This window comes from Amblyomma mixtum, chromosome 10, assembly GCF_055824585.1.
Source record: "Amblyomma mixtum isolate Tamu chromosome 10, ASM5582458v1, whole genome shotgun sequence".
In the NCBI taxonomy this organism is placed as follows: domain Eukaryota; kingdom Metazoa; phylum Arthropoda; class Arachnida; order Ixodida; family Ixodidae; genus Amblyomma; species Amblyomma mixtum.
In genome coordinates this window covers 132,684,591-132,712,515 of record NC_143021.1, presented here as the reverse complement: position 1 = coordinate 132,712,515, position 27,925 = coordinate 132,684,591, and the positions used below count along the sequence as shown (strand labels likewise).

Sequence of the window (27,925 nt, the reverse complement as noted above, 5' to 3'; positions counted from 1 at the left end):
ACCTTTGTAAAAAGCACCACACCAACACATTCTAGAAGAGCACCTGGTTCTTCAAGAAAGATACAGAAGTAGCACAGAAAAGAGAAAATGATGCTGAGAAGGCTACAATGCAATTTAACTTAGAAAACAGTAGGGCTGTCGAAATGTACATCTAGTTTGAGTGCTGAATTTTCCGCTGCGTGCATAGCTGCAGCAGAATGATGAATGAGAACATCGAAAACAACATAATCTAGACTGACTCACTGAGCCTGCTCTCAGCACTACATTGGAGAATTCCATTTGAATCGATAGGAGGAAGCATCTTTCACGGCATAGGAATGGTCAAAACACAAGGGCATATCTTAAGATTCGGTCGGTTCCAGAGCCACGTCGGAAATGTTGGAAATGGGAGAGCCGACCCATGTGCTGAACAAGCTCGCAGCCGTGAAGCAAAAGAATTACTGATCGGGACTTCATGAAGTTAATAAATAATAAATGGAAGAAAATATGACAGAAAGCGTGTATTTATGATGTTAACTACAAACTGCACTCTTGAAAGCCTAACCTGGCAGAATATAAGACATATGAGCATCATGAACGATTCATCAACTTAATTATATGCCTAATTATATGCCTGTATAAAATAATATTTCTGTGCGCAAACTTGCAATGGTTGTTCATTGCAGACATCGCCTAAACATAAGGAGGGCCATTCTCTATTTTTTCTATTATGGACGCAATTTCGCCGGTTTTACGTTCTAGAAAACTTTAAAAGTGCTCCAAAAGTACAAATTTTAATTGCAATCTTCCTTTTTACCAGAATACTTTAGTTTGTAGTGTTTTATTTGAATAACACTTGAAGCAAAAGAAGACATCCACCTCTTCTCGATGCTCCTCTTCTATTGCCTTGGGTCAGGGACTGAAAAAATAAGAATACTCAAGTGCATTGAATTTGAATGATGGCTTCGGCTACATTGAGGAAAAAGTATTCCAAGCGTCTATTAGGCGGACTAGATTGACTTTCATTGTATATATTGTGCACCTCTAGTAAAATGCGCATCTATGCAGTGAGATTGCAAGTTGCTAGAACAGCAAGTTGCAATAATTCTCGGTAGAGCTGCATTGGTGGGACATTAAACATGAAACGCAGCATTGAAATAATTTACACCACCATGAAACTAATACTGCAGGCTGGTCATACACCTAAACTTCTTGAAACAATGTGAAAAGCTATGATTACGCTTATTATGCATCAAACCAGTGTTTGGATGACAGAAAAACTCGGTTGCTGTGCTACTATGAGCGCTGTCGGCCCTCGCTGTTTCTGTAGCCTTATTGAGCGGCTCTTGGAATGGAGAATCAAAACTCATTGCTGGCATTGGTGACATATGAACATATGATATGAGCATAATTTGGCATTTCGGTTCAAGAACACAAACCTGTTAGTAAGTTTGCCAGTCTTCACTACTGTATCCGAAGTCATTACTGTCACGGCCAGCACCACGAATATTTGCTATGAAGATAAGCGTTGTAGTCTAGGGAAAAGCTCATCACTTTTCCATTTTTTTTTTCTCTCAATGCTTCCACGGTTGCCCTATAGAAGTTTGCAGAAAGCTGACACTCTTTAAATGCGGTGCTTTACAGCGAATGAAAGCAGAAGAGTTGCTTCGGAAGGAAAATTAACCATACAGCATGATCCAAGTTAGGCAGTTAAGAAGGTGCAAAAGATGAAAAACGGCGCAGCCAAACTAGGTATTTTCCTAACAACATGGTCACTGGTACAATGTGAAAAATTCGTATCTGAAAAAATATAGATCCTGAGATAACGCGCTGTTCGACGTGTGTGACAAATTCGGTTCACTCTTTCTTTTCTGCTATATTTTGGCAAGAATTCAGTCTTTATGCACAGTGTGAGTGAACTAAAGCTTCACCTCTGAGTGATTTTTAACGGCCCGTGTTCCTTGCTTCTTCAATGCGCACCTCTTACTTTCTGCATGCTCATGAAATGATTTGAACTTGCGTTTTCCAAAGAATGCTCATTCGGATTCTTAGGTCAGTTAAGAATTCCCTCTTCAGCTGCACTACTCATCTCAACCACGTTTGTCATGGGGACCAAACATGGCTATCATACATCATTTGAATGTATTGCTGAAGCATTACAGATCGTTATCTTTCCACTATTTAGATAAGTGCTGCGGTTGCTACGCTATATAATACGTTAACACTGTTACGGTCTTCTGAGCCGGCACGCCACCATTGAGATTACTGTCTTGTGCAGGGAATGTGAACCAGTGGGCGCATTCGTTTTGAAGCCCCTAACTGTCCGAGTCTACTTGCGGACTCGAGTCCGGCATGCGATTTTCTCGGGTAGCCCGAGAGCTCCGCCCACCAGTCAGAAAGCTGCCCGCATCGCCACAGCAACGCGTTCGTTTTTCGCTGCTGCGAGTACGTGGGCTACTTGGGGCTCCGAGGAAAGCAGCAGACGACAGCTGCCTGGAAAGTGAAGCGCCACAATGGTAGCCGTATTGAGCTAGGATCTGAGTGTATTCTGAGTGTCTTTTCCTGTCGGACTATACCGAGCGTTAAACCTTCACAAGAACTCCATAGCTGCTCTCTGAGGCATGGGGAGACTTTTTGTTCTTGAATCTTCGTTTTAGTTTCCTGAAATCTACCGCACACGGACGAGCGTTCGGAGCTGCGAGCGCCTATTGTTTGCTCGTGTCGTCAAGAGGTTCTTGTGCGCTGATTTTCCTACATACTGTATGCACGCTTACCTGAAAGCATCGCAGGTTAACCACTCCTGTTCTGGAGCAGCTAGCGCTTGTTAACATTTTTACGAAGGCTTTCTTCTGTCTGCCTATCCGCAACTAGTTGGGCTACTTTGTGTGAGCTTCGCCTCGAACAGTAGCGAGGAGCATACTGCTGAATCTGAGTTCTCTAATCACCTATGCTAAGCTGACAGTATGGTCTTCAAATCGACTCAGTGATCGTGATCGAACGTACGGCGTTGCTTCTGCGTCGTGCTGGCTTTGACTTGCGTCGTCTGCTAGCAGATGACAGCGGCCTAGCACGGTTACCGAGGGGTAGCCCGGCTCCGGCGGCCAGTCCGCAAGCAGCCGCTGGCAAGTAGATCATGTGACCATGACGGTGTTTCCTGGCAGAGCGGAAGCTGAGACGTGTCAGGAAGTAGTCCGGAATTGGAAACTCGAATACACCCATTGAGCATATAGGAGCACTTACCGCATGTTTCGGGGTTTATCATCCCGAAGCTGGATTGGGGTTACGAAATTTCGTGTAGTGGTAAGAAAATTGTCATCAGCCACCCCAGACCATTGCTATCTACCAGTGTCATGCGCTACTAGGTTGATTCTGCATTTCTGTGCCGCTGAAGTATTCTTGTAATCACTTCGACCAGGTCTTCAAACCATACTCGGCGGCCGAATGTCCGCGCCACATTGTCGCTACGGACGGTGACTGAACAGGAATGGTGATTAATGGAAATATACTATATGCATACCTTTGTTATAACAGAACGCCGCTACACCTTTGCAGCATTTTACTCCAGCATTTTTTCGTGTCCCTCACATGTGATACACCAACTTCCCTTAGTATAGGCTTTATTTTTATCTTGAAGTATAAAACCGCCTCTTGAATTTTTACACTGGTAACAAATGCTGTATAAAAACACAATGCATGACAGGCGACAGTTACGTACACTAACGCTGAAAAGTATTCGTCGACATGGTCTGCTCTTGAGGTACATGTTGAGCACTGACTGTTTCTTTAGATACCAAAAGTGCCTCAAAGGCTGGCACAAAAGTTCTTCACACCTTCAAGAAGTGTATGGCTTTATTGTTACATTTATTGCTTAACTCCATGGCTTGCACGGCTTATATGCAAACCTCTCCCCTAAAGTTATGTCTGGGGGCGCATGTATCTAGTTTTTACTACAGTATGCACAGTGAGCAAGTGATGAGCATTCAGGATTAGTATTACGCTATCTGAGATATTTTTGCTCGACATAGCTCTCGCTATCTGTTTCCATTATTTATTGACGTACTGCTGGGATTGCCGCTTCTTTCTCTATGGGTTCACTGGCTGCGTTCAGACTGCATTCAGATTGTTATTACCTTTACAGAACTTCATCGACCAATGTGATTCATAAAAGAAGATGATTTCGCATAGTGTTGGTATGATAGACTCTGGAGGCCATTGAAAGGAAAATTGAAGCTTTCACAAAAAAAGAAGGCTGATTAGTAGTGTGCCGAGCGTATGACAAATTCTCAGGGACGAAGCCATCAATCTTATTATCAGCAGTCGTATCTTGAGGCCTTCCTTTTCGCACAAGGCTGAGAAATAGCTATACAGCTTGCATGTACGGACTGTGCTCTTAGATTCTATTTGAAGCATGCACCAAACATCGAAGAAGTTATGCAGGAGGTTGGCTTTATATAAACTTCTTAGGGTGCCGCTTAGAATTGTGCCGCGAAGAAAAAGTCTGCATGTTGGAAAACTTGTCACACGAAGCTGAAGGTGTGCTTCTCGGGATAAACGCAGAAGTGTGTGCACGCATATTTCAAGTGGTAACATCGTTCAGAGAGCGCACCTGGGTGGTCGTTAGCTTTTTGTGCGCAAAACAAGTTCTTGGCCTGTCATTACCGGTGGCGCAAAGAGCTGTGTCGACTTCTGACGTCCAGTAATGCAATATCAGAAACTTCAAGTGTCTACCCAGAGTACACGCATTTTAATTTGTGTTGACTTACAATCTTAATACAGAAGCGTAGATATCACAACCTGGGCACACAAAGCGATACCTACTTCAAGCAAAGACGATTTGCCGTCGGAATATGCAGCTCTCCTCGGCGACCTGCTAGGAAATGCTTCACTTTGGGTCGTTAACTGCGGCCCCAGCGAGTGGTGGAGAGATGCAAGTGAAGACGCCGGATTCAGCGAAACTCTCACTATATGAAGTCATCACTTTGAGCACAGTGCAAGTGGCCGGCCTCGTCTATAAATGCTTACAACACTCCTCTCAGCGCAGACCTTCCCCGAAACTGGCACGCTGCTGCGAAGCTCTCGGACATGGCGAGGGACGATGTCGCAAAGGTGCACTAGCGCGGAGCACTGTCTCGATCGCTCTCCTCGGTTCTTGTGCCTGCCACCAGGTTTCAATAATTCTGCGCAATAAATTCGCGACACTTTGTTTTGAAGCAAGAAAACGTCTTTATATATAGTATATACAAACGCTGTACGATATCCTTTGTTTGTTCTAGTTCTGCTCGATTGCCGCAACCATGAATATTTATTCACACTTCCATTGATTTTCTTTTGCTGGCACGCTAATTTTGTTCGAAAATAAGTAATTCCTCTTCGTATTGAACTCTTTGAGGCACATAACGCAGTTCATCATTCGCATCTTCAGCCCCACTACGGCCACTGCAAACCGAAGACCCAATGTCTCTCCAATTAATCCTGTCCAGTGCAAGCTGGGATCATCCTATCCACGCAAACTTCTTAATCTCATCCACCCACCTACCTTTCTGCCGCCCCGTGCTGCACTTGCCTTCCCTTGGAAACCACTACTTTACTGTTAAGAACCATCGATTATCGTGCCTCCACAAGGCATGCCCTGCCCATGTCCATTTATTTAGCTTCTTTACGGACTATTTTATCCAGTGGAACTACTCGGAGAGGGCGTCCTCCAAGTGCTTCTCGCAGATAAAAAGTGATCGGCCGAAACGTCAAACAATAGGCCTACAGGACTGGTTGGAAAGGGGTCCTTTAGGTTTGGTTTGTGGGGTTTAACGTCCCAATGCGACTAAGGCTATGAGAGACGCCGTAGTGAAGGGCTCCGGAAATTTCGACCACCTGGGGTTCCTTAACGTGCACCGACATCGCACAGTACACGGGCCTCTAGAATTTCTCCTCCAAAGAAATTTTAGCCGCCGCGGCCGTGATCGAACCCGCGTCTTTCGGGCCAGCAGCCGAGCACCGTAACAGTTGAGCCACCGCGGCGGCCAAAAGGGTCCTTTAAGGTGACTTCGCCAATTCGTACTTGAGGTTTCTCCGGCTATAATATCCTGTACAGAAATATTCTTTGGCGAGCACATATAACGACACCCATATCATCCACCAAAATATCTGTAGAATTTTTGTAATGGCATCTTTTTCATGGGCCGCAAAAAGTGAAGCTTGTGGTTTACAGAACCAGTACCAGACCTAAACATGAGCAGACTAGTTGTATCTGGGACTAGCACGAAATAAAGCTAAGAGATGTACTCGAATCGATTCAAAATTGTAATACTCACTTAGTTCATTCTGCGTATTTGTATACAATCAGAATGTCATTTCTGAAAGGACATTCTGTTTTTTAAAGCCTCGCTGCTCGCCGCAGCAGCGCCAACCTCCTCTGCTCCCTCCACAAGTTTTTCATAGGTTTATAAATCAGACACCTTACACCTTAGATTTTCCCGGCCACTTCCCTTCTACTTTTCTGTTTTCGTTTTCTCTGAATGTTGAGAACCGAAATTCTCTTTTCAGATGCTCCAGTAGCTTTTATCTCAAAGCAATGACGTATACAGCTATTGATAACTACTTAACCCATCATTTATTTAAAAGCCCTTGAGGGGTTCTGTCACGTAAATAAAATAAATCAAGCGAACCATGTTTTGTGTGTTTACTTTACGCAGATGGCCAGCACACGTCACTATGATTTATGGAGTGAGTAGCGCAAATATTAACCGGTGGTGAAATTCTAAACCCTGGCATTTTATTTGTTAGTTTTGTATTGAGTCAGTTAGTATCACCGCTACGTCACGTCTGAGACTTTTCAATAGTGGTTGCTTAGAGTGAAGACAAGAAATCATAATACATAACTAGGTACTCGCTTTTCAAACGGTCCAGGCTGTAGCTCTCACAATAAAAAAAACTAATAATTTCGTTCCAAAACTTGACTCTGCGCGGGAAAAAAATAAAAAAAAAATCATGACCATCAAGATTCTCTAATTTTTATTTCTATATTCCGTTGCCCGAAGTATAAGCGTTCTGATGTTATTTTAATGTTGCTTACGTTTAGAAATATGGGTTCATGCGACGTATTATATAAGTTTCCCAGACCGCTATCTTTCCAGCGAAATTATTGTTTGCGTGTTTTAGGGCCGCGCAGGCGGCAGGCAGCGTTAAAACACGGCTCCAGGTATCGCAAGTGTCTACGCACTGCATTGTCCCTCTTTTCGAAGGAGAAAACTGATGATGCCATGCATGCAGGTGGCGGCTTCAGAGCATAAACCTTTGAAACCTTATTGAACGTCAACGAACACCACCTCCTTATTGTTCGCGCTTGCCCTGTCTTCTTCCGAAAAATAGGCCATTGTCTTGGTGTCGAAGGACGGGAACAATATTTCTAAAGGGGCAAAGTTGTTGACACCAAGCTATTGGTTTCTTAGAAAAGCTGGAAATCCGGCAGCATATTTTAAACTCAACACGAGTGTATTTCAATCCCTAGTTTGCGTATCCTTCGCTGTTGCACGAAGCTTCCACGCGTGCGAGTTCCTTAAAACTTTTGAAGGAATATCAAACAACCCTGCAGCAAGAAATGAAAGTTGAATGTTTTCTCCTTTGCATAACACTCGTCATAATTGGTAAGTTTTCATTACTCACTGCTGAGGACCTCTTAACGGCAATTTAAGGATGCCAAATATTGCGAAGATGATGTTGGTTCTTCCTTTTTTATCTCCAAATCGTAAGAGGGACAATAAAAAATGCAAGAATCTCGTGGTAGTACGTTCCCCGTCTGGTTGTAATCTTCTTTCGGGACCACGGGAGAGGGCGCAAACTTAAGATACAACTGTCAGATAGTTCGTATTTTGCGCGAGGCTCTTAAAGTACCAGATACATACAAAATGGCTGCATTCTTAGAAGGATGGGCGCAGAGTTGTCAAGTCTTTGTGTCTCTAAGGTGCCTAATCAGCAGAAATTCGTTGCCAGCTTCTCCAATACGACGCTGAAGTGATGGGATGCAAGCACAGACGAGCTGGGTACACTGTACCCCCACACTGGCAGGACAGGTGTGCACATTACGCAGCAATATGATAGGACATGTGCAATACTAAATATCGTATTGTTCAGCTGAATCAGCAAGACTCAGAAAAACTCTCGGCTGAGTCTGCCGTTCCCCAGGGCTCGTTTCTTGGACCCGTTCTTTTCGTCCTCTCTATAAATGACGTTATAAAAGATGTTCCTGTAAAAACGATACTATATAAAGACGGCTGTGCCCTGCATTAAGGAATACAGAGCCCCTCGGATCAAGTATTCTTAAACAACGCACCTGAGAAACTTGTCGCCAGGCGTGAAGATTGGCAGCTAGATGTCGATAAATTTTACGAAAAGTGGTTATATGTGTAATACTCACAAAAAGAAGATGCTTAACTTATCGATACCTAACAACCTTAAATGGAATAGCACTTTGGTAAAGTAAAAGATAACGCCTGCCGCAAATTGTTATTTTTCTCAGAAGAGCCTTAAAACTGTCCGCAACCAATGTCCACTTACTTGATTATAACACAATTATACTTCCAGAACTCGATTACGCAGCAATTATCTTAAACGCTCTTACACAAACTAACATCAAAATCTTGGACGGGTGCAGAAAAAGGTACTTCGCTTTATCTGCAATGATTTTTCCCGCACGTCAGTCACAGAACTTTTAATAAGAGCCAACTTTCCGCAACTATGCCATCGTAACTGAGTTTCCCAACTAAAATTAATGTATCAGGTTGTAAATAGACATTACACAACGTTGGCATCTCTGGCATAATGGTATTTTCTTCTGGATATGCCACTAAGCAGAGGCATTAACTAACTATGAAGCCATTCCGTGCAAAAAAATAATTGTTTTTGAAGCTTTTTTTTTCGAGGAACATAACTGATTGGAATAACCCCAATATTACAGAGTGACTCAACCTTCCCTTTCTTTGTTTACTGCCAGTCTGTGCTGATAGCGATAAAGCACAAATACACCTATTTTTCCTTTTTCTGCAGTGCATTGTTTTGCTTGTTTTTGCAGAGCATTCTGTTGTGAAATGATGTTTGCTGTTGTGGACCGGCAGTGTACCTGTAAATATTAACTAAATAAAATGAATTCTCGAGTATGATTTTACTGTACTTTGGGATACAACTAGAGAATGAAACAGTTAAAGTGGGCCTTGCGCAAATTACTGTTCTCGAGCATTTAGGAATAGTTGACGATCAGCTTTCAGAAGGGAGTCGACACATATTTCCTTCTATTGTGCTAGTGCCGCCTTGATATAAGACTCAAAGAAGCACTTTGATCAGAATTGCCACCTGCAGAAAAGAATATGTACCCGTGGCATGTTGATGCTTTTGACTACAAAGGCCAGTTCTATAAGGCTACTATGCGAAGTGCCGTGACATATACTTCTTAATTCTCTCGTATTATGCCAAAAGTCCTTTCCCTTTGGCGGAGGCGTTTTGCATCAAACAGAAGGATAAAGATTGCGTAAGTGACCCTTGTATCAAACTGTATCACAATGAAGACAGGTTTTTGGTTTCATCATGTGTGTGATGTGACAGTTTTGAAACTATAAAAGGAGTGTCGTGTTTTCAAATAAAGTTAGTCGCGAGTCTGCGCTTGTTGTGTTATCTTCTTGTCCTTGTCTTTTTGTGCGCAGTACCCCCCCCCCCCCCTTGTATTCACTCCTTTCCCTTCTGCTTAAAATTTTAGAGCAAAAACAGGCAGCTGATTGCGTGTTCAGCATGGAAACGAAAAATCGTTAACCAGCGGAGAGTTTACATAATTCAACCTTTTTATGTCAACATACGCTGCAATCGCCGATGAAGCCATCTCTATAGCTTAAAATGCTAGTTTTTAAAACTAAATGGTCCACTTTCAGTTAATCGCTTTTTATTCAGGGGTCTCAATGTGGTATTATGCTGTTTGAAATATAATAAAATCCACATTTTTTTTTTAATGCAGGAAACGGTTACAGTGCGGACGGTTACCGACCTGGCGCTGCTTTCTGCTACCCAGACCCCAGGGTAAGCCTGAAACTTTTCTTGCGCCATTATACTGAATGATAATATTACAAAAACTGAAATATTAAAAAAAAATAGTGCTGATAACCTGCTGTTATGTTTACATCCAAATGTGGCGGAGGTTCACGGCATTCTAAACAGTGTTAATATAGGCAAGAACATGATAGGGTTTCAAGTAGCTAACCCTAATAGATGGCGAAAGCATGTCCTTAGCCTGGTTGCCCGATAGTTTGGCTTTGCTGCGTCATCGACACGTCTGGCGATGACATTTTAACTGGGAAGAATACAAGTACAAGTATTTTCAGGAAGGCACTTACAAGCGGCAGGGATAGCTGCGAGCAGCGCCAAGAGGTACGAGCGAGAGATCTTTGTCGTCTGCGTCCGTAATCGACTCGTGGCATAGTGCATCTCTCCATCTTCGTCGTCAGCCCGCTACATAAGCCGGAGGGGTAGAAGCGCCGTCCTGACAATAGGGGGCCCAAGTGTCAGCCACGTGGTAGGGTTTAGGGAGGCGGACGTGGATGATGTCGGTGGCGGGGCGAGAGGACGATGGTGAGGATGCATGGGCAGCGATTTCATACTTGACATCAGTCATTCTGCGCACCACACGGAAAGGGCCACTGTAGTGGGAAAGAAGTTTCTCGGGGAGACCATCGTGACGCGAAGGCGACCACAGAAGGACGACGCACCCAGATTCGTAGTTTACTTCACCGTGTCGGTGGTCGTAGGCAGACTGCTGGGACGCTTGAGAGGCTTGGATCCGATGGCAGGCTATTGGCGCGCGTGGGTGGCTTGATCAATGTCGTAACTGGCTATGTGTTGGAGGGGACTGGAGAAGGTGGCATGGAGTGTCGAGGGGAGGTGGGTTGCCTACCAAACAAAAGTTAGACAGGGGAATAGCCTGTCGAGCCATGCCGTGAAGAATTATTTGCGAAGGTCACATAAGGCAAGGCGCTCTCTCAGTCGTGGTGTTCGGAGGAGACATACATAGCTGATATGTCGGTCAAAGCTCGGTTGAGCCGCTCAGTAAGGCCTTTGGTTTGTAAGTGATACGTTGTGGAGAGCTTGTGCTGCGGGGAACACGAACATAGGAGGTCCTGAACGACTCTGGTCAGATCTGTGCGGCGGCGATCGGTGAGTAGTTGGCGAGGAGCGACACACTGAAAAAGGATATTTTGCATGAGGAAATCCGCGGCTTCTGTTGCACAGCTCTTCGGTAAGGCACGTGTGATGACGTACCGAGTCGTATAGGCCGTTGCGACCGCTATCCAATTCATGCCGGAAAGCGATGTGGGATAAGGGCCGAGAAGGTCGAGGCCAACATGGTGAAAGGTTCGAGCGGGACATCAATGGGCTTGAGAACACCGGCAGGCAGTGTGGGGGCCTCTTTCTGCGTTGACACAGGTCACAAGCGGTGATGTAACTCTTAATGGGACGATATAAACAGGGAAAAGAGAAGCGGCGCTGGTCCAGAGCATAAGTGCGGTGCGGGAGACAGCAATGTGTCCGGCTGTCGGTAGATCGTGGAGTTCTTCAAGGAGAGAGGAGCGTAGCTGTTCAGGAATAACAAGCAATAGCGGAGGGGCATCAGGGGACAGGCTGTGGTGGTGGAGCATGTTATGCTGAAGAACATAGTTTCAGGGACGGATTCGGGCGTTCTGAACACAGGCCATCAATGATTGATTGTAAGGTGGAATCTTGGCGCTGTTTGTCGGCGACGTTGAGGAGATCAGAAATAGCAAAGAGACAAGGCACGCTATCAGTTTCGCGAAGATAAGGGATGTCCACAGGGCATAGAGACACGGCAACGTCTTCTAAATAACAAAGACAGGTCGACCACTTAAAGCCGCGAAGAAGGGAGTCCACCATGCGTTCGAAGGTAAAGAGCGCGTTGCATAAGCCAATCGGAAAGACTTTAAAAAGACATAAGCCGTCAGGTGTCATGAAAGTGGTCTTTTAGCGGTCCATGTCATCGACAGCTACTTGCCAGTAAAAAGAACTATGGTCGGTTGAAGAAAAGTCCTTGACTTCGTGAAGGCAATCAGTGCGTCATCGATTCTAGGCAGATGATAGATATCCTTCTTATTGATGCGGGTGAGGTGATAATAATCGATGCAGCATCGCCACCTCCCGTCCTTCTTTTTAACCAGGACGACTGATGTGGCCCAAAGGCTCGACGATGGTTCGATGACGTCTTTATCTAGCATCTTCTCCATCTCCTGCGTTGTTACACGGCGGTCTCCCCTGGACACTTTATACGGACGTCTGTGAAGAGGAGCGGCATTATCGGTGTTCGTGCGATGCTTCACATTAGAGGTTCGATACAACGGGTAGTCATCAAAGTCAAACACCTCGCAAAAATAGGGCAGTATCCAGAGCAGGTCTTGGGCTTGCGTTGGGGAGAGTTCAGAAGCGGTCACTTTGTCGCAATCGTCGGTTGGTGCCACGATAGGCAAAGGGCGGAGAGTAAAGAGCTACACGCAATTGGCCACAGCCGATATGACCTTTCGCCAGCAGGTCTGAGCTTTGCGATCGTTATACATTGCGGGAGCGGCTGGACGCGCCAAGCAATGTTAATTACCGTCAGGTAAGCTTGATTTGCAGAGATTGTGACGACGGTAAGGGTAAGCGCAGTGTTGCGTCTGAGGGACACCTCAAGTGCCGGAAAGAGGATGTGGTCACCATCGGGGACAGGTGGGGCACAAGAGAAAGACACGTGAGTGGTGACGTCGAGGGCCGACGGACGAACTCTGCTGTAGAAAGACTGGGTACAACTTAGGGCGGCAACTCTGCAGAAGGAGGAAGGTCAAGCTCAACGATACTAATGCCGCAGTCGATGAGTACCTGAGGCCACTGGTCCAAACGGCGAGCAGAACAGAAATGTGGCGGCCAGAGATTGTCACACGAGCTGTGAGTAGTCTGACCACCGGAGGCATTGCACCATTGCCAACACGGACAACAGCTGTAGGAGCTCACTTCAGTACTTTACTTTGGCGCCGGCGTCAACGGAAACTCATGACGGATACTTGCGCGCCGAAATCAATCAGGGCTATGACAGGGACTCCTTCAACATGAATGCTGAGTAAGTTACGTTGTGCAAGAAGGGCTAAGCGAGGGTCATCGAGCCGGGTCCCTACTGCAGCATTGCCTCCAGACGCTGCAGTGACTGGTTTTCCGTCTGGCAGCGTCCTTTGGGGTCAGGAGGGATTAAGCGATGGCGATCGGGTAAACGGGACTGACGGTGCAGAGGGGACGGTGAGCAGCTCAAGCGGGGAGTACGGACGTCAGCAGCAGTGCTTTTGCGGGTCCACGCTCGGCGAAAAAAGACCAGGTTGTTCTTCGGGACGGTGAACGCTGGGCATGTAATGGGATGTGCAAGGACGGAACCAGCGGTTGCGACAGTGGCAGGCGATGTAGCCAACACGCGAACAGTGAAAAAAAATGAGCCAATCATCGGGTGCCCGCCAGTCGGAAGGGTTGCGTCGGCGCGGGTCGAAGTACTGAGGGCGTCCGCGATTGGTCGCAGCAATATCCGGGACTGGGAAGGAGACATCGGGCCGGCAGGCTGAAGACCCACATTAGCAAATTCTTGGCGGACTACAGCTTCGATAACAGACATTGCGGGCAACTGATAGTCGGCATCAGATTGGCTTCTGGGGGACAGAGGACATGGCTTCCAGTTCTCGCGAGATGATGCGCGTGAGAGTTTCAGGAGGCGCTGGAGGTTGTCGGGGCAACAGATCTTGATATGATGATATCGCAGTCGTGTTGGGGAGGCGGGCAAACTCACGGCTAATGCCACCGGCTTTTGGCTGCCTTGAAGCGTCGGCATTCCTTTATGATGCCGTCAGCCGCTGAGCAATTTTAATAAATTATCTGGTGCAATGCGTCATCCGCAATCCCTTTTTGATCGTGGACCAATCTGTCCGATTCAGACATTTCATCGTCATGTTTGTGGCAAAGGCCAACACGTCCTGCATATACGAAACAAAAGAATCAGTCGAAGTTTGGGAGTGGGAAGCAAGGTCGGTCTTAGGCGCTCGTTGTCGGCCGAGTGGCTTTGCAAACAGTTCGCGAAGTTTTAGCTTGCATGTGTCCCATCTTCTGACATCATCTTCATGGGTCTCGTATCAGACGTGAACGGTGCCTTTCAGATAGAATATTCCATTGGCAAGCGTGAGTGTAGGGTCCCATTGGTTGTACACTCTCACGCATTCGTACGTATTGAGCCAGTCGTGAAAGTCTACGGCATCTGTGCCGGAAAACGTCCCAGGATCACGATGGTGAGCCAGAATGTCCGACGGTGTTGCCGGTGGCGCTGTTAGCGGCGAGTCGTCTTGGGCATGGCTAAGCTGCCGAGGTGCCGTCCGTCGCTTGATGTAGGCGTTGGTGAAATCCGTGCCTCCCCCAAATATGTAAGGGGGGAAATATATTTACAGATATTCAAAGGAAGACATATATCAGCAGCCCTGATAGCGGCGAGCAGCGCGTAGCGGACCGAGCCCTTTGTCGTCTTCATCTGTCGTCGACTCGTGGCACAGTGCATCTCTTCATTATCCTCGTCAGCCCGCTACAATATGAGACTAAGGTTAAGCTCTCATCGAGGTCAAACTGATCTGATCTGTTCTGTCGGCAGATGGAAGTTGACGTAGACGACAATGTGCAGTGCACAACGCGAGTGTGTGTTGCAGTTCAACTCGAAACGTGATCGGCTGCGGTGACGGCATAGCGGTGCCGTGCAGTGGCCAGCGAAGCTTATCTGTTCGCGCAACCGCTTATTCGAAACCCAGTCACGGCAATATTTCTTTTATTTATGCGTGGCCTCTTCCTATACTAGTTTTGCCAATTTCACCTTCAACATCAAGGTTGACACAAACTTGGTAAGCCAGTTTGTCCTCATCAGTTAGTGTTTCCGCGCTAAAAACCTTTCATGCGCTTATCGTGGCAGCCAGTTCAGTCGCTATTTGGTTGTAATAGTGGTGGTTCTAGCAGCGATGTGCGCTTTAGTGAAGTTCTTGCTGACAGATGGGATAGCTGCAAAGTGCGCGTTAAACTGGCGGTTATTTCTTTCGGTTATTTTAAGCATTACATACTGTTTTGATACATTCTATGAAAGCTCTCCTTTCAAACTTTCGAGTCAGTTGTTTGAGGTGTTTGTATACAGGGTGGTTTAGCAAAGCGGGAGTGGTGGGAACAGACACAAAGTGCTTCTCATCACCAAACTTCCAGCAGTGAATAAATCCTGTTAGAGTGTTGCGTAAGCGTGTAACATTTAGCACTTGAACATGAGAGTTGCGTAAGCGTGTAACATTTAGCACTTGAATTTCAAATTGTCGTAGTGTGCTTGCTAGAGCGAAATACCATCTCGTAATGGCTGACATGACGATTTGATACCGCCGAGTTTTTTGATGAAGACGTCTATCTCTATAGCTCAGGGGGGACGTCATATGCGTAGCTTAAAGTTGCATGTTGCATGAAGCAACATACACTAATGATGTATTTGAATGCTGGTGGCGCCCAGTTATAACTGCCCGCTTTATTGTATGGCACTGTACCTACATTTTTGTTCAAGGCCTAATAGAAAGAACACAATGACAATTAGCAGATAGTTGGCCGTTTTTTAGGGCTATCAAAATAATGCCAAGAGATATTGATACAAGCGCATTGATTGCATTAAAAGTTGCAGCTATCCCTGATAGCACCTGGAAACGTTATTGGTGGTTTTTGATCAGTAACGTGACCTAAAGAACATAAAGGGCAAGAAAGAATTTTATTTTTGATTATCTTTCATTATGCCAAGAAACGTTCCCCACTCATCCTGCAAAAGGCATGCTCGTAGAGCATTGGAATTCATGAAATGTGCAGCCTGTACAGCTTCCCTATTGAAACCGAGCCCCACCAGAAGGTAGAATGGCCCACGTCACTGGCTATCGGGTAGAACTCTTGTGTGGGGTTAGTTGGTACGTGATAATTATAAAAGAAGACGGCGCGACAGAAGAAGAGAAAAGAGGCACGCTAAACGATAAGACCAGCGGTGGTCCTGTCGTTTTGTGTGCCTTTGTTTTCTAGGTGTGTAGCGCAGTCTTCTTTTGTAGTTCTGGGTACCGGATATATAAAGAGCCCTCATTAGGTGCTCTCATTATGTTAACTTTTCAAAAATGTATTAGAAAGATCTTTGTGCATTTCAATAACTTACTCTATGTAGTATTGCTGTTTATTAGTGGTGTAGCTTCACCGCGTGTTTTGCTTTGCGCGCACCCTAATATTTGGAGTTAACGCAAACTGCACGCTGCTGCCTACTCTGGCAATGCACAGAGGATACAGCAGCACCTCGATTCTCCACCAATGAGCGAAAGATACGCCAGTTTCGAGCAAACGAATATCCAACACCTTTTGTACCTCGAATTGTGGTACTCAACCACGTATATTACACACTTACGCCTGCAGGCTGACACACATGGCCCTGTTAACATAAGTATTTTTTCATATCTGTAATATTCGCGTGTTTCTTTTTTCTTAAACAGTGTTAATTGATAGACCATTGGTGTTTGTGGCACTGTTTTTTCAGTGAAATTTGGTTTACAGCGTTCTAGTTTGCTCTGGTGCCTTACGCATCGGCATTATAGAGTCCAGCCTAACGTAACCTAATTAGCCCTCAATCTGCAAAACCCCGATCCGCTATTTGATTACCATCAACTGTCGTCTTCCAGCTATCGCGTCCTAATCAAATCAAATTTTAGGCTGCCCCATTCACTTCTCCGAGTGAAAATGTGTGACCTGTCCCTCATTCATGAAGTTTTCTTTTTTTTTCGCCATCGTTAAGAAGCGAACCTCAAATCTGGCTTTTATGCATATCATTTGTCACAGACAACCTCTTTATGACCGCCATTTCTTGTAACCGCACCAATGTTCTCTTCAACTCATACGGGGAAAATCGCGGACAGAGTAAAATAGCGTTTCCCCATCCATTGCCTAGATCGTGGATGCACCATCTCTCAAGTCAGGGCTTACTGACTTCCTTTTGCAATAGCAACGTTATTACAGGTTAACAAATCTGCGTGTTGTACGTTTGTGTTTTTTTTTTCTTTTCTCTTTTTGCCTACCCCTATTTACGACTTTGAGGCCCTGAGGGTACTGAAACTAGTAAATCAATAAATTTTCTCAACAACACTTTAGGCCGTGCTTTATTTTTTCTTTAATTCAAAATGACCTATTAATGGCTCAGAATATGAATTTGTGAATAAAAAGAGGAGTAACGTGACTAAGGATAGTTTTATTCCATGTACCCAGGTGTGTGAGTTGCTTTTGGCGAAATTTTGTTGGCAGGACTGATATTCTCTTCCCACCTGTTCACTCGCTTTTTAGTTTTACTCTCATTTACATGCTTTATACAAAATTACGCGCTGCATTTCAACGCTTCCTTATGGCGGCTTTTTTTTATCTGAGGAGTTTGGCATTGTTAGCGTCATTTGCTATCGTTCGTAAATGAGCATTTTGATTCCTCTTACGAATCATCGACTGCAATAATAAAATTGACTTCGCCACTTGCTCCTTTTTTTTTGTTGCTCGTTGAGAACGCAGCAGGAGCTGAAATTTTATTGAATGAGGCATCCCAGACATGTGATTGAAAAATAGTCAGAAAATATGGCAGGCGTACGAAGAAACCCCTAGTGTTTTATGGAGTACCTGTTTACGAGACCTTTAAGAGTCTTTCGCCGAGATGAGTTGGGTATAAGATTTACTGGAAACCCTATTCCTAGGCTTGCATTTTTCTCAAGACATCGCACTCGAAACGTATTCAGGGGAAGTAATTGCACGACACAACTTAAAAAGTAAACAAAGTAGACTGTCAGCCTTCAAACGTTTGTATCAAAAGAGAAACTGTCATCGGCACCGCGTGAGCCATAAAAACAATTTAATACTAGTAACCAATTTATACACATAATGCGGGAAACTAATAACAATTATTAGCAAGTGCAGGTACCGAACCCTAAAGAAACAAAGCGGCATGACATTCGGTGCTCCGCATTTTCAGGGGTGGTCTTGTTGATCAGAGGGTCTTTTTGACAAACCTTTACATTGTTGCATTGGAAAATGTATGCGGCCAGCAGTTGCCTGTTGTTTCAATATGAAAAGTAAGTATGCTTTGAAATTTTGCGATTGGTGCAGCGGGTTACAGCAAACAAAATTACTTGGAGAACGATGGAAAGAGAGAAAGTAGAAGTATGGTTTACAAACGAAATCATTGTTATGAGCCTAAGAAAAGCAGGAAGGATTTTTGACCAATATTATTTCACCGTCACATAATTCCGGTAACCTCCGGGCCTTATTTAGGATTCTTAGTAGAAATTAATAAAAAAATACAATTCCGAAATATCAACCTGTTGTGGTACAGCACACTGAAGGATTTAGTTGAAGATTCTTAACTGCACAAAATTTCAACTTGTCTTGACTTCTTTTCCAGTAGTCGGCTTGCCGACACGTTACCTAGCGGAGTAGTGCTTCACCTCGACCCTTCTTGATTCTGTTTTTGTGTGCGGGAACTGGACATCATTTGTTCAAAAATATAAAGCAAAACAGAAGGAAATTGGTTGTCGGCCAGGGCACTAAGCAACACTTAGGCGATATAGAAGGGAGAGGGTAGAAGACAGGGAGGAACGATAGAAAAGGTAGGAGGGTTAGGGAGAAGCGAGGGAGGTAGAATATATAAAACTATGTAAAAGACCAAATTAACAGGAAAAAAAATTAATAACTGGATGATGTTTCTCATTACATGTGAGCAGTAACTGTCTGCGAATGCACATAAATACCTTCATGAAAAAAAATTACAGGATGTTGGTTAGCGATCAAAAAATATTTATGCACGGTCAGCCAAATCAGTAACTTGAAATTATTACAAATGTGGAAGAATATTCGCGCTCCATTACATCGAAAGGTTACCATACGAGTGGAATTTGGAAGGAACGCAGGTGTAAATTCTTTTCCTTGATTAGACAATCCACGAACTTTATTCCATGACTGGACGCTGTAAAAGGGCTTGCGCATATTGTGCCAGGTGCCTGTGCACATGGTACGCGCATTATGCAGAATATATATAAAAAAACAGGAACATTAGCTTGTAGCTAGCAGATGCGGTGTGTCCTATCTATGCAATATGAACTCCAGGAGAGCAGAGGGGCCTGAAAACATATTCGCTTAAAGGAGAAAACAGCTAGTTGAAGCTACATTTGCGCCGAACTAGTATGCTACAATACACAACAAATGAGGTCACGCATCTGCAGCGAATCTTCTGGTGTGTGCATTGGACGACTAAAATACTGTCTGTAAGCAACAGTCTCGATGAATATTTGTTTGAAATGACTTAAATGAAGTATCTAATTTTGTCTTTCTCTAATCGCTGAGCAAATATCGAGGGGTTTTCACCTTCTGGCTTCCGACATGCAATGGAGCCCACAAGGCAACAGCTCGAGGTAGTGTAAATTGATGCTAAAATCAAGAATGCTCAAACGAAACTACAATGAGAGCTTCGAATTATGCGTGGGCGTCAGAAAAGCTTAGTTCTCTGTTCTTAACACTATTATCTAAGCAAAAGAGCGGAACACACTTTGGTGGGGCGTTTGTTGTGCAGGAAAAATCACTGACAGCTTTGTTCTGTAGTCCAGTGAACCCAAACGCCAGGAGGCTACTCATGGCTATAGCATAGATATATGTGGACAAATCCCATAATGAAGATGAAAGCCGATGTATTAGCACCAGCTGCTGCACAGCAGTGCTTATTAGAGGCGAATAAGAGAGACCTTTGTTAAGCACTGTACGCAGCACAGAATGGTGGATATGATGATGGTGGTGATAAAATATAAATAATAATTTGGAACTATCTATAGCGTTTCTCAGTGGGTTTTGTTTGAGCACTGCATCACGGTATTGCTTTGATTATTGCAGCGTCTTCCGTTACACTCATGTGTCTCTCCTTGCTACACGACTAACGGCTGGACTTGGGTACATCACGATGGACTTCCTTGCTTTGTAAGTACAAAAGCAGCACCTTGTCTAGGAATCTCATTCATCTGTATAATATGCAACGGCTTGATAACGCTTTGCGTGTGCCTACAGCTAACATCACTAAAATTGCATGAGTTTTAAGAAAACTTTTGTGTAATTCAGGTGCCACTAATCCGGAAAAAAAACACCTTTGAGATGCTTATAAATTACAACGATTTTATGTCGTAAGCAAACCTTGAATATCGGAGGAGAATGAGGGAAACTTGCAGTGGGAGAAGTGCTAAAGTGAGTTGCTCTGAATTGCACTAGTTTAAGAATCTAGAAAGAACGAATCTGTTTAAGCGGTGAATTTGTGAAAATGAGACCGAACTTGAATATAAGTTTCAAAATGAAGTTCCTAGCATCCGTCCTAACCTGTCCGCAGTGCTTAGGAAGCATAACCTGGTTTTTAGTAAAGTGCAGCACTCCTACTGGTAATTAGTCGCAGCCCTTCACAATATTTCCAGTTTGCCAATCGGTTCTTCCAATTCGATATAAAAATTTTAAGCTGTTAGCATACGCAATGAGATTTATTTCTTTGTCCGAGGGAGATGTAGGCTCTTGCCACGCTTCAAATCTGTTGCCTGCGCGTAGTTGCGCAAAGTGAATCTCAAATTCGAGGCAAATTCTCGGCTGCCCTCTCGTTTTGCAGCCAGCCTCGAAACTGGACAGAATGCGAGTACAGCAGAGACTGCTGTGCTGACTTCAGAAACTTCATTTGATAACGGAAACACTTCGGTACGCTTCTTATAAAGCCTTACTTCGCTGTCTGACAAGTGTTTGAAGCTAATTTCTTAAAATATTGTCACGTAGTGGTGACTGCAGTCCGGCGAACAGGAACACAGCGAGAATGTCTTCGAAACGAAACTCTTTATTCGGGCTGACTTGCGCCCGCAAAGAACTGAATCACTCGGCGGCGGCGTAGCAACAAGCGTGCTCGGCGGTCGTCCAACAGAACGCCCGCCGCTGTCGGCCGTTCTCTTTTTAAAGCTCGCAGCGAACATTCGAGATAAAGCTTGGGAAGTTACTAAAATCTTCTGGCACAAAGTAGAATCGGCTCCGCCTGGATGCGATCAATATAGATAATTATAGCCGCGTCTTGCGTCACAAACGAAGCGATAAAGAGGCGTGCCGGCAGCATTGAAGCATGAACAAATAAACACAACAAAAAAACGCTACAAAGATTCGCGGCATTACTCCCCTCTCAAAGAAGAATCGACTCGATGCTTTAGAACATAATGCGGCTATAAACAATCAAAAACGGATTGTGCAAAAAGAAAAACACCGAATGTGGAAACACGGCGTCCTTTAGCGTGCATAATAGGGCTTTAGGCGTACGACATGGACTACTGGTCGTACGCGGCGTCGCTGGGATGCAGTCATTTGGTCAGGGACGACTTCATAGTCCAATGCACCTAGCCGACGAAGAACCTTGTACGGGCAGAAATAGCGGCGCAAAAGCTTTTCACTCAATCCTTGGCGGCGACTGGGCGTCCAAACCCAGACTTGGTCTCCTGGCTTGTATTGCGCGTTGCGTCTTCGTAGGTTGTAGCGTGTGGCGTCGGTCCGCTGCTGGTCTTTGATCCTTAATCGGGCAAGTCTTCGGGCTTCTTCTGCGCGTTGTAGGTAGGCGGCGACGTCGACGTTATCTTCCTCGGTATCGTTCGGCAGCATAGTGGCCTCTCTGCCGTGGACGAGCCTAAAAGGCGTCATCTGGGTGGTCTCCTGCACTGCGGTGTTATAGGCGAAGACTACGTAAGGCAAGATGACGTCCCAGGTCTTGTGTTTGGCATCGACATACATGGCGAGCATATCGGCAATGGTTTTGTTGAGGCGCTCGGTCGGTCCGTTGGTCTGCGGGTGGTATGCAGTTGTTCTCCGGTGGCTGGTTTGGCTGTAATGGAGGATGGCTTGCGTCAGTTCCACCGTGAATGCTGTTCCTCTGTCAGTGATGAGCACATCGGGGGCGCTGTGTCGCAGAAGAATGTTCTCCCCAAAAAATTTGGCGACTTCTGCTGCTGTTCTGTTCGGTAGAGCTTTTGTCTCGGCGTAGCGGGTTAGGTAGTCGGTAGCTATGATGATCCACTTATTTCCAGATGTTGATTTCGGGAAAGGGCCAAGCAAGTACATGCCGATCTGCTGAGAGGGCCTTGAGGGGGGTTCATTGCGGTTCAGAAATCCTGCTGGTCGGGTTGGAGGGGTCTTTCGTCGCTGACAATCTCGGCAGGTTTTCACATAATCTGCGACATCGGCAGACAGTCGGGGCTAGTAATACTTGTCTTGAATGCAGCGGAGGGTGCGAGAAAACCCGAGGTGTCCAGCTGTCGGCTCGCCGTGTGGGGCCTGAAAGACTTCTCCGCGCAGACTGACAGGTACAACAAGGAGGTAGGCTGTCTTGTTCGCTGCAAAGTTTTTCTTCACGAGGACATCGTTCTGTAAACAGAACGAAGACAATCCTCGCTTGAAAGAGGCGGGGGGTGAATAAATCTTGCCTTCCAAGTATTCGGTCAGGCATTTTATGTCGGCGTCCGAGAGTTGCTGTTGTGCAGGAGACCTGGAGCTGATGGGTCCTACGCAGACGTCCTCATCGTCGTCCGGCGGCGGCGCATCTACAGGGGCTCATGACAGGCAGTCGGCGTCAGAGTGCTTGCGTCTGGACTTGTAAACGACGGTTACATCGAACTCCTGGAGCCGCAGGCTCCATCGAGCGAGGCGGCCGGAGGGGTCCTTCAACCTGGCGAGCCAGCACAGTGCGTGGTGATCGCTGACCACCTTGAACGGTCGTCCGTACAGGTAGGGGCGGAATTTCGACCTAGCCCAGATGATGGCAAGGCACTCCTTCTCGGTTGTCGAATAATTAACTTCGGCTTTTGGACAGGGAACGGCTAGCGTACGTTATGACCTTCTCCACTCCGTCAATTTTCTGAACGCGGACAGCGTCTAGTCCCACACTACTTGCTTCGGTATGAATATCAGTCTCGGCGTTTTCATCGAAGTGCGCGAGGATCGGTGGGAATTATAAACGACGCTGAAGTTCCTTGAAGGCTTCCACTTGCGGCGCTTCCCATTTCAATGGCACGTCTGCCTTTGTCAGGTGGGTCAGTGGCTCGGAGATGTCGGAAAAGTTCTTCACAAATCGTCGGTAGCACGCGCACAGTCCGAGGAATCTGCGCACAGCTTTCTTATGGGCCGGTGGTGGAAACATTGCGATAGCAGCTGTTTTCTGCGGGTCTGGCCGTACTCCCTCCTTGCTAACGATGTGGCCTAGAAACACCAGCTGTTCATAGGCAAAGGGGCACTTCTCTGCTTTCAAAGTTAGGCCGGACGATGATTGCGTCTAGTACTGTTTGAAGCCTTTCTAGGTGTTCCTCAAAGTTCGAGGCGAAGACAACGACGTCATCTAAATATACCAGACAAATCTGCCACTTAAGGCCTGCCAGCACTGTGTCTATTACTCGCTGAAATGTGGCTGGTGCGGAACAGAGACCAAATGGCATCACCTTGAACTCGAAGAGGCCATCTGGAGTGATGAATGCGGTCTTCTCGCGATCTCTTTCATCGACCTGAATTTGCCAGTAGCCGCTCTTGAGGTCCATCGATGAGAAATACTTAGCAGCGAAGAGCCGGTCCAATGTGTCGTCGATGCGGGGGAGTGGTTAGACGTCCTTCTTTGTGATGTTGTACAAGCGGCGGTAATCAACGCAGAATCGAAGTGTGCCGCCTTTCTTTCTCACTAGAACAACCGGTGCGGCCCAGGGGCTCTTTGACGCTTGGATGACGTCGTCGCGAACCATTTCTTCCACTTGGTCCCGGATGGCTTGTTCTCGCGGCGACACTCGGTAGGGGCTTTGGCGGAGTGGTCGGGCGTGCTGGTGGGTTATAATGCGATGCTTGGCAATCGGCGTTTCTCGCACCTTCAGCGACGACGAAAAGCACTCGCTGTAGCTTCGAAGGAGATTGCGGATCTGGTCTTGTCGGTTCCGGGGCAGGACTGAGTTTATGTCGAAAGTGGGCGAGTTCTCTTGGTCAGGCGAATCTTCTGCGGATGGGTCGGAGAGGGCTAAGAAGTCTCGTACGTCGGATATTTCATCGAGGAAAGCATTCTTCGTTCCTTTGTTAATGTGCCGGTATTCTTCGCTGAAGTTAGTCAGCAGTACTTTGGCTTGTCCTTTGCGGAAATATGCGATGCCTCTTGCGATGACGATTCCTCGGTCGAGAAGCAACTGCATGTTTCCCTCGATAATGGCTTCAGTGTAACTCGCTTCCGTGGCGCCTGCAATGATGATGACGCTTGAGCGGGGTGGGACACTCACTTCTTCCTCCAGGACACTAAGTGAAACGTGATGTTCCGGATTCCTCTTCGATGGGATGGCCTCGTCCGTGGAAAGCGTGATCATCTGGCATCGCAGGTCGATGACCGCCTGATGCTCATTAAGGAAATCCATGCCCAAGATCACTTCGAGGGAACATTGCTGTAGCACTACAAAGTTCGCGGGATAGGTATGTCCCTTGAGAGTCACTCGTGCTGTGCATCGTCCTGATGGCGTAATGAGATGGCCCCCTGCTTTGCGAATTTGTGGGCCGTCCCAAGCGGTCGTTACTTTCCTCAGCTGCGCAGCGAATTGTCCATTCATCATCGAATAATCCGCTCCTGTGTCGACTAGAGTGGTAACTTTCCGGAAGTCGATAACGACTTCTAAGTCGGATGTCCTGGATCTGGCGTTGCACGTCGTCTTCGGCGTCGGGTCACGGCTTCGCCCGATATGTAAATCGTCGGTGGGGCTTGTGGTCGAAGCTTTTCTTGATGGCGGCGTAGTTTTGAAGACGGTTCGCGTGGTGGTCGAGGTTGTTGTTTGCGTCGTTGGCGTAGTAGGTACGGCGTCTTCATACGGCGTGGTCGCTTGAGGATCTTCGTCGTTTCCACGGCAACCGACCTGACCTCCACAGGTTGCTTTGTTTAGTTTCCCCTACGGGGGCTAGGGGACCTTCCTCGGACAGCCGCGGCGTAGCTGCGGCCCGGTGATGCAAAGCGTGCGGTGGACGGTGACGGGGAGCGGGAAAGACGGCTTGACGACACGTACTCCCCTCTGTGCAGGTAGTCGTCGATTTCCCGTGGTCGCTGGCCAGGGAATGGTCGTGGGGCGTCGATGGCGAAACCACGCCGACCGATGCGTCTGTACTTGTAGTGGCGAAGTACATGACCGGCTTCGCCGCACTGGAAGCACAGAGGGCGGTTGTTGGAAGTCCTGCAGCGTCGCACTTCCTGGGGTTTGGGCGTCGTTCGTAGGCTGGGCGGGCGGGGGCAGCGGGTGCTGGTGAAAACATTTATTAAATCATAGGGAGAGGTGTTGGGGTTCGAGATTTGAAGGGTCACGCCCTTACAACCACTAGGTGGGATGCCTAGTCAGGTACCCCATTGGCGTTTGCCGCAGCCCGGGCGCGCTGCGTTAAGGCCCTTTGGGCCTCGAGGGTGCAGCAACCGGACAGGGTCGCCTCCCAATCCTCTCGGGTGGGGTTTGGGATAGGGGGTAGGGATGGGTTCTGCTGGCAGGCCCACACTATGTGGTAAGTGTCAGACACCTCCCCACAGTGTGAGCACCGCCCGTCGAATTGAGGATTGAAATGTTGCAGAGTTGCCGGGCACAACATCGTGTTGGTGAGCAGGCGCAGGAGTACCCTTTTGTTGACCTTCCCCAGCCCTTTGCACGGGGTGGGAAGAGTTTGGTGCGTGGATTTGTAATACTCGCATATTTCTTTGAAAGTATACACCATTTTACGAGGAGCGGGCAGGAGAGGGAGAAATACTCTCGAACACGTGCGCTGCGCGACACCCCACTGTTGCCGTCCTCCCCTGGGCTGATAATCCGGCGCGCCGAGCAACGTCCGCGGCTGCTTAGCTACCGGTCAAGCGCGTGTTTGCGTCTGTACAACAAAAGCAGCAATGTTGTACGGAACACCAACGTCTTCTAGACATCACACTTTTATTGTCGGTTGCGGAAATAGTCGACGAAAGTAGAAAAAAACAAACGCCGCCAGTATGTACGCGCACCATGTTATGCGAAGGTCTCAGCACGTCTGCGGTGTCCATTTCTTCACCGCTTTTCCGCCGGTCCCGAGTTGCATTGGCAGTGGGCGTAGTTGTGGAACAAAAAATACTTGCGCCAACAAAAAGCTTAAACGTTAGCGCACTTAGTGAACGAAATGCAGACAGAAACAAACCCACTGCCTGTGCCTAATATCGGGCGCGGAACGAAGCGCAGCGCCTGGATTACCAAGCTATAATCTGTGCATAATTTTAAGAGATCAGAATTTGGACGGCCTTGGCACAGCCCTTTTAATTCAGCAGTACACTATGTGAGGACTTCACAAATTTGGCCACAACTTCGTTTCGCTGCCCCACATGATCGTCAATATCGGGAGGGTGTGGGGACCGCCATCTGAAAAAAAAAATAAACATGTTGTTAGTGCAAAAATACTAATTTAATTAGCACAGCATGGCATGAATAGAAGCGGCGACATGAACTTTTACCCAACTGCAAAGTGAGGAAAAATGCCGCCATGGCAACGTAAGATGAAAAAATACACGGCATGCACAGGACGGTAAACTCTGCCATGCATTGTAATAAATTATTCGACTGCAATCGCATCGAATGCACTAAAAAAAAATCCACACTATGCACAACCGAGCTGGAGACACAACAAACGCAGCGCCTTGAGCAGTGCCTTGACCCGATTAAGATTAGAATTCTCAACACAGGTGCGGCGATTCTGCCTGTCAGTAAGTGGTAATAGGGTTCCATTGGCGTACCAACCTATTACATCGTGTAATTGCACATTTTCTGGTATTTGTGCACCAGTGAATACTGACGGGAGCGGAGAAGGCTAGAACGCGAATTACTTTCAGTCAACTGGCTTGTATCGCTCGTAGTACGAACAGCCCTACGCAAGCGGCAGGAGGGGCCGAATTTCAATTTCGTCGCGCGTATCTCCGCAAACAAACATTCTAATCATCAGAAGTGGATTCATTTCGGTCATGTACCCGCTGTTTCCAAATGTTTAGTTTGTAAACGGGGTATTCTGTCGCAAGCTCAGCACCTAAACTGTCCCACTCGCCATGTCCAAGCAGGCAGCGAAAACGTTCAAGAAAAACTGAGCTCCACGAAAAACTAGATATTCATTGCTCTCCGCGATCTTGTGTTTCAACACATTTTTCTTTCGTTTTTCTAACATGCAACACCGTGCCGCATTTGCCCTACAGGCAACCGGCGACAAAAAAGCACGCGTGAACTGCGAGTATGGCACTCACCGATGCTGATCGTACGCTGCGTCGAGGAATGGTCGCTTGCTCCCAAATGGTTATTGCAGGAGCTAATGGCATAGCACACACGAGGATGGACACGAGGCGAACCCCAACCCAAAATTTCTAGGCTTGGCAGGAATGAAACGGGCGAATGACACTTTCAGAGATCGCACGCTGCTTCGTCTGCAGCCCACCGGCTGCAAATTATCAGCCCAAGATGGCGTCGGCGGTAGGCGGCGCTCGAGTAAAACAAACATGGCGGCGCCCAGGTATCGAAACTAAAATCATGTATAAATCGGAGTGAAATCAGTGTCCTGGTCGGCGTCGGGTCCCGTGGGAAATGCCCGGAGAGAGAGCGCGCGGGCGGCGGCGTCGGCTGCCTGATTTCCGTGGACGCCTTGGTGACCTGGAGCCCAAACGAGAGATCGGTGCGCGGGATGCGAGTCTCGGCTACAATTTTCGTGAATTCTATAAGCTAGGGGAGTAACCCACCCTTGCGCGCCGTTACGGCAAGCCCCTCGCGAGTCGGTGATTATGTATTTGGAGGAGGTG

At 46.8% G+C, this 27,925-nt stretch overlaps 1 protein-coding gene across 2 annotated transcripts in view; it reads left to right on the top strand.

Moving 5' to 3' along the window:
* The first annotated feature begins 7,424 nt into the window (after positions 1–7,424).
* The window catches only part of LOC149326985 (uncharacterized), a 60,971-nt gene continuing 40,470 nt past the window's right edge, over positions 7,425–27,925 (top strand). For both annotated transcript variants that reach the window (XM_089563609.1, XM_089563610.1), the window contains exons 1-3: positions 7,425–7,619; positions 9,974–10,035; positions 19,975–20,058. In XM_089563609.1, coding sequence (XP_089419735.1) covers positions 7,574–7,619; positions 9,974–10,035; positions 19,975–20,058 — 192 coding nt within the window. In that variant the 5' untranslated portion in view covers positions 7,425–7,573. The remainder of the gene's footprint in view (positions 7,620–9,973; positions 10,036–19,974; positions 20,059–27,925) is intronic.